We start from the raw sequence: 6,990 nt of genomic DNA, 5'->3' as shown, positions 1-6,990 counted from the left end.
TTCCTCCTTTGTTTTTTTTTTGGTGGTGTGGGGGGGGGGGGGGGGGGGGGGGGGGGGTTTAGAGGTAGTTAGAGTTACGTGAGGGTAAATGGTTACCGTTTTTACATGCACCACTCCGTATGTGGATGCAGTTTGTTCATCTATTGTGTTTTCAGTGTGAGAAATAAACTGCATTAATGTTTTTCGTATTTCACTTGCAGATTATGGGAACATATTTTATTTCACTCTCTGTGAATTGGATTCTAAAACACTAAGTCACATCCACTTTGTTTTTAAGCTGGATTTTGTGGTGCTCACAAACATTTAAGATTTGAACTTCCACCTACTTCAAATATTTTCCCAGAAGTCCTTGCCAGACTTGTATCTCTACAACAGTATAACATGCTTCCTTTTATTTGAGTTTTCAAATAATTTGAGTTAAATCAGCATAATTGTTTGAATCAATATCCAGAAAGCTTCAGAATGTCTGATAAGTAATTCATGACTAAATATTTATTGGGTGTTAAACTTTGAATGCCAACATACTTTTTTTTTCTTACTGGAATGAATATATGGGCTACAGATAGTTTTTCCAACACAGCTTGTCATTTGGCCCTAAAGAGTATTTTCCAGAACCTTCTGTATATGGTGGTTGGAACGGGAATAAAATTATTGATTTCCAATCTGGTTAAGACAGCAAGAAGGAAGGAAGGAATCTTAAATTCAGCTAAGGACAAACTGAAAAGCTGATGAAATACAAGGAAAGGTAAAAATTTCCCAATAGAAACACTGAAAAAATAATTATTTGAGGAATCTAAATGCAACATTAAACTTGAAATGTTGAAATACTTAGAAAAACTCAAAGTTATAGAATTTTTCAAAGGCTCTATCTTCTTACTAAAGTCATTTCCGTATGAGAAATATCCTTGCTTGCTAATGTGCGATCCCTTGAAAGCAAATTGGACTACCTGAAGCTGGATTTAACCACCAAAAGGGAAACAAGAAACTGCTGCATTCTCATTCTGTGCATTAAAAGTCTGTTAAAAGTGCCAACTTTGCATTACTTTATAAATAACGATACTTTAATGCAAAGTTGGCACTTCTAACGGACTTTCAATGCAACTTTTAGAGCAACTTTGCATTAAAAGTTTCCTTATTTACCGAATGACACTTCACAAACACACACACTCTAAAATAAGATCATATTTTGCGCTTTGCAGCTCAAATACTCCACTTTTAAAATAAAATAAAAAATATATTTTCCAGTAACAAAAAAGTTACGCCTCTAGTTTCTTTCACTAAGCATTAACTGAATAATGGGTTCGTGTGATACAGAACAATGCTGACAAAAATGATATCTCTGCTGTAGCATGTGGATTGTTTCACACAGTCACATCAACAACCTTCCTTTTTACAGCTTGTCCTCTGTGCTGCTTTTCCAGGAAGCTTGCTTGACTTCGTCAAAGAAGGTGACGGTAAATTCCTGACGCTCATCACGCTGGTGGACATGGCCGCAAAGGTGAGACAAACACCCACAGTTTCCCGTTTGTGCAGCACCGATTTCAGAGCTTTATTTTAAGACGTTTATAAAAAGAACCGTTACGACAGGCAAGCCTGTCAGGTTTCCCTTTTTCTTTTTTCTTTTTTTTTTTTGCCTTTGCTTTGTGTGTTTTGTGTCCGACATTGTTTGAAGCTGAAATGATTCACGTGGATATTTTTTTATTTTTAGATTGCAGACGGGATGGCTTTCATCGAGCGGATGAACTACATTCACAGAGATCTGCGCGCCGCGAACATACTCGTGGGCGAGAACTTGGTGTGTAAGATTGCCGACTTCGGTCTGGCCAGGCTGATAGAAGACAACGAGTACACAGCCAGGCAAGGTTGGTACATTCACACAGAGAAACAGCTTGTGTGTGTGTGTGTGTGTGTGTGTGTGTGTGTGTGTGTGTGTGGAGAAGGAATGGAAAATACAGGAGAGCTATATGTGGTCTCCCATCATGGTGAATTAGGCTAATAGTGGAAACCAGACGCTGCTATTTGCTCTGATTAGTTGCACTTTTCACACACTGTGAAATGAAATATTTCTGTCACCAGTTAGAACACATTTCCTTCTCTACATGTTTTTTTCTTGTTCATTGTAAGATCACCATATCAAATTTTGTGCAGTGCTGCACTGATAATCTTTTTCACGTTTTGTCGTGTTGCATCGTGGCCTCAGTGTGTTTTCATTTCTATGATAGACCAAGACAAAGTAGGTTACAGCAGGGAAATGAAGGTTTAAGACACATTTTACAGATGAAAATCTTAAAACGGCTGTTGTGTATTTGTATTCAGCCCCTTTTCTTAATCCGAGACCCTGATATAAAGTCCAGTACAACCAATTAACTATCAGAAGTAATCTAAGTTATAGACATAGCCCAGCTGTGTGTAATTTCATTTTATAAGCCCGGATTTTCTTTGAAAGCCCCAGCAGTTTGTCAAAGAACATTACTGAAGAAGCAGCGCCATGAAAACCAACGAACAGAGCAGACAGGTCAGTTTAAAGCGAGGATAGGTTATGTGATATGTGATACAGTGATATGTTCAGCCAGTTATCTGGAAATGGGGAAAAAAGGATGGAGCAACTGCACACAAGCCAAGACATGGCCAGAAACTTCAACTCAGAGATCCAAACGTTTCTGGCACAACTTTACTGACTCCCGATGAGGAAAGTGAAGGTTCAAGATCTGGTGAGGCGAAGACTCCAGGAACTCTTGAAGTACTAGAAAACTACTTTATTTGCAAACCAACACGTTTTGGCTTGTGAGTATTTGACTGCTCAGAGATGCTCTTCAAACAATTAACTGATCTTTATAAATTCTGCAAAGAACAATGGAGCAAAACGTTCCGTGTCTTGATGTCTTGTTCCATGTTTTGCAAAGGTATGTCTTTGCAAAACTGGCAAAGACATACCTCAAATATTAACTCAGGGGAGTGAATATAAATGCACAGCCTTATTAATAATGGCTTTATGACATTTATAAAACAAATATTCTTCTATTTCACTTGTTTTTTTGCTACTTTGTTCTGGTTTATATTATTAATTAAATACATTAATCCTGTGTTTGTAATTAGAACTACTTTCAGTTATGCAATATATATTTTTTGAGGACACAGCCTCTGATCTTACACCTCTTCATAACCATCACAGGAGCCAAATTCCCAATCAAGTGGACGGCCCCCGAAGCCGCTCTGTACGGTCGCTTCACCATCAAGTCAGACGTCTGGTCCTTCGGGATCCTCCTCACCGAGCTAGTTACCAAAGGCAGGGTGCCCTATCCAGGTGAGCGACACACTCCTCCATCATACACACAAGTCTCTTTCTGATTTATGACTGCAGCAGATTGACTCCAGTCTGTCAGGTGTTGTCATGCTGCTGTTGTTAATGTCAGAGGACAAAGTGAAACGTGTCATACTTTGTGTAAGGTGGTTGTTTGTGGCTCTGCAGGGGGGCTGGAGGAGAGTGGGAGGGGGGAATACTGACACACACTCTCACACACATGGTCAGATTTGAGATTAGATGAGGCCATCTGGTGGGAGGCGATCAGGAGACCAAACAGCTCAGTTATTAATGGCCATCTGCCGGACTCATTCTGCATCTCGATTTCCTGCAGTACCGTCGCAGATCACCTCGCAAGTGTCCAATGCGGCGTCTTTAAGAGATTAGTTCAGACACACAAAGTAGATGCTTAAACTACGTGTCTTATTTAGAATTGTCTCTGTCATGTATCGAGTTTCAAGCTTTATAGAGCAAAGAAAATGTTGCGTTATTGCAAAAAGTAAAATTTGCAGAAGGAGCTTCAGGAACATTTTTTAAAAATATATGCAAATTATTATAATTCAAACCAGGAATGTAACTTTTTTTTACCAAAAATTTGCAAGATTAAGAATTTGACTTAAGTATTTTCAATCTGGATTTTGTCCATCCGTCCATCCATCATTAATGTCCCATACTTTAAAGACTGACCAGTGTAAGAACATCTGCAGTAAGATATACTAAAATATTCTAAAACCTCTCAGGAATCTCTAGGATTAACATAATAATTAATTCCAGACATTAATTTGTGTATCTTGAATAAAAGATACACAAAAATTTTTAAATCAGAATCAAATACATCCAGACTGTCCAGATTTGTCCTTACGTCCAGGTTTGTGATTATTAATGATGGTGAATAAACATCCGTCCTGGATGTCCAGCTCTCATTGTAATCTGCGATCCTGACGCCGCTCCTTTTAGGTATGGTGAACCGGGAGGTGCTGGAGCAGGTGGAGCGGGGTTACCGCATGCCCTGCCCACCAGGTTGCCCTGAGACCCTGCATGAGATGATGATGCTCTGCTGGAAGAAGGAGCCGGATGAGAGGCCCACCTTCGAGTACCTGCAGTCCTTCTTGGAGGACTACTTCACCTCCACAGAGCCTCAGTATCAGCCTGGAGAAAACCTATAGCCATCAGGAAGAAGAGGCTTTGCTAAAGACTGTTGCATACAACTCTACTTAATTTGTGTCCATTGTTTTTATTTAGTTTTTTTTTTTTGTTTGTTTTTTTGTTCTTCCATTATCAGTTCAGATTTTTGTTTTTACATGATTTTTTTTATCTTCTCACATCTGGCACAACAATAATTATTGGAGGGATTATTATTATTATTTTTTTTTTTTACCTCAACGTAGATTTTATCAATATGTATGATTGCAGTTATGGGCATACACATTCACGTTTAAATACCAGACATCACACAGTGTTATGTTTCTGTGAAATAAGCTGTGATTGAACATCCACAATGAAATTTGTAATCATTTTTGACATCTCTATGGTTTACTAAGGCAATTTGCCTCCTTTGATTTGAACATATTCTCCCTGATTTTCTCAGTTCACAACAACTATGAAAGTATGGAATGTTATTTCATTTCTAGATAAAAAAAAAAGAGCACAGAGTTTTTTTTGTTTTTTGTTTTGGTCTAGTCAATATTCCCTACACTTACAGGGAAGAGAAGGGGCAAAGTGCAGTAGCCAGTTCAGTACGTGGTAAAGACAGAAACGGTCCAGAGGTAACGCTGTGGTGTTGTCCAGTCTTTGTAGTAGCGATCTTTGAGCCCAAATATTTAGTCCCCGATCCTGACATGAGTCATTTATGATTCGCTTTTCACCCAGGCTGATATACCTCAACGTCAAAACCATTCAGACACCCAAAACACTCACCCGATTTAAAGTAACTCGCTGCATTTAATCAGTATTACAGGGTCCACTTTCGATTGTGCTCCACTTAACTGTGGCGTTTTTCATGATGCAGCATGCGTTTTGTTTTGACAGCAACCAATATTTAGTCCCAACTCTACTTTCTGTAGGACAACCTTATGTTTCTAAAGGTTTCTGTGACTCAACTACTTCTATACTATAGTCTCCAGTAAACTTCAGAGCAGTTTTCAGAAACGGTAGGCTAAGTTTGTTTAGTGTTTTGATATTACTCTTTGATAATTTGGCTTAAAATGTGTAGAAATAACATACAGACGATGTCCTCCCGCCTCGTCAAGTTAGCATCTTGTTTTGAACATCATAAACTCTAATGGATTTTGTTTCAGCTGCTCTCTGCCCAGCCCTGTTACACAGTGAAGGTCTTTCTAAAGAGTGAAACACTTTTTGATTGGGAAGGAAAACCCAGATTTGCAAGATTGACGAAATAATGTGAAAAATCTAGAAACAGCTTTGCAGACGTTGCAACTTGTAATAACAATTGCTGTGGTCAACTGTTGCATCACTCTAGAAAACTGTGATCCCAAAATCATGAACGAGCAATAATTGTTTTGTTTTCTGAGTGTGATTCACAGCAACGATGATGAACACTGATCAAGTTTGCTGTTTCATCTTTTTTTTTTTCCACTCCATGGGAGCGTTGGTAAATATAAATGTAATTAAAGTATTACTAAATGTATCTACTGTTTGTTCTTTAGCCGTGTTACTGCGTCATTGAATTGGTGTTCGAAAGTAGCCCATTTGAAGGAGGTTAGGTTGTATTTTCATAGCAATGTTTCTGTATCAAGGAACAGATGTGTTGCCAAAAAAAAACGGCTTATCATCACTTTTATTATCACAGAAAAAGCCCAAAATCATTGTGTCCAAGTTTTGAAAACCATAGATTTTGTAAATGTACTGTTTGTTAAATTAGCATTTTCAGAAGCAAGGGTAATATATTTTGTCAGTAGAAGTTCTCAGGGGGTTAATCTCATGCATTCTTAATCATTTTGGGGTGATAAAACTTAAAGGAAATCTTACACGACTGAATCTTACGTCCTTTGTGTGTTTTCTGTGCTCCATTTTCATACTTTGTTATAATATACATTTTCTTACATTACACAGTCAGTGTCTAATAATGAGACTTTCCATTTGCTCACCACTCAACCAAGCAGTAATTTGTGTCCTGATTATCACAGTCCTTCTTTATAACCGCTCTATATATTGTCTCACCGGCTGGGTTTTTACAGTGAAGAGCTGCTGAAGAAACCTATGGACTGAGGCTTTCTGTCAAGTCATCATGACATAAAATGTTGCTTCCAGCCAAGTATGAAGAAGACCTTTGCTGATATTTGTCTTGAAGAAAGCAACGCCTTTTATCCACTAAACTGTGACTGCTGAGAAACCTTTGGACTTGCCCGTTTATGTAACCAAAAGGACAATGCAAACACTATATTTAAGACATTGGATGGATGTTTTTAATGTTTATTTTCTTTTTTCTTAATGTTGCTCTTTCATGGACTCGGCAGGATTGTATTAAGATGAAACGTGAGCACAGGCCCTTACAATGAGGGCTTTGTATCATAAAATCAGAATGCATCTTGAGGCGTTAACCTGTGGGGAATCATATGTTCAATTTGTAGAATAAAAACTTGATTTTACACGGAATATGTCCCTTTTGAGACAATTTGATATGTTTCTTTAAATCGTGGTTTGTGTCTTTTTAGCCAATGGCGGTGTGG

General features: G+C 38.2%; 1 protein-coding gene across 2 annotated transcripts in view; it reads left to right on the top strand.

Moving 5' to 3' along the window:
- Nucleotides 1–6,913, top strand: part of LOC106962053 (tyrosine-protein kinase yes) — a 28,277-nt gene extending 21,364 nt beyond the window's left edge. For both annotated transcript variants that reach the window (XM_015056208.1, XM_015056216.1), the window contains exons 9-12: nt 1,422–1,498; nt 1,709–1,862; nt 3,173–3,304; nt 4,259–6,913. In XM_015056208.1, coding sequence (XP_014911694.1) covers nt 1,422–1,498; nt 1,709–1,862; nt 3,173–3,304; nt 4,259–4,467 — 572 coding nt within the window. In that variant the 3' untranslated portion in view covers nt 4,468–6,913. The remainder of the gene's footprint in view (nt 1–1,421; nt 1,499–1,708; nt 1,863–3,172; nt 3,305–4,258) is intronic.
- The last annotated feature ends 77 nt before the right edge of the window (nt 6,914–6,990 follow it).

This window comes from Poecilia latipinna, unplaced genomic scaffold (genome assembly GCF_001443285.1).
Source record: "Poecilia latipinna isolate Pla-1442-1.1 unplaced genomic scaffold, P_latipinna-1.0 Scaffold59, whole genome shotgun sequence".
In the NCBI taxonomy this organism is placed as follows: domain Eukaryota; kingdom Metazoa; phylum Chordata; class Actinopteri; order Cyprinodontiformes; family Poeciliidae; genus Poecilia; species Poecilia latipinna.
This window is presented reverse-complemented; position numbering and strand designations above follow the sequence as displayed.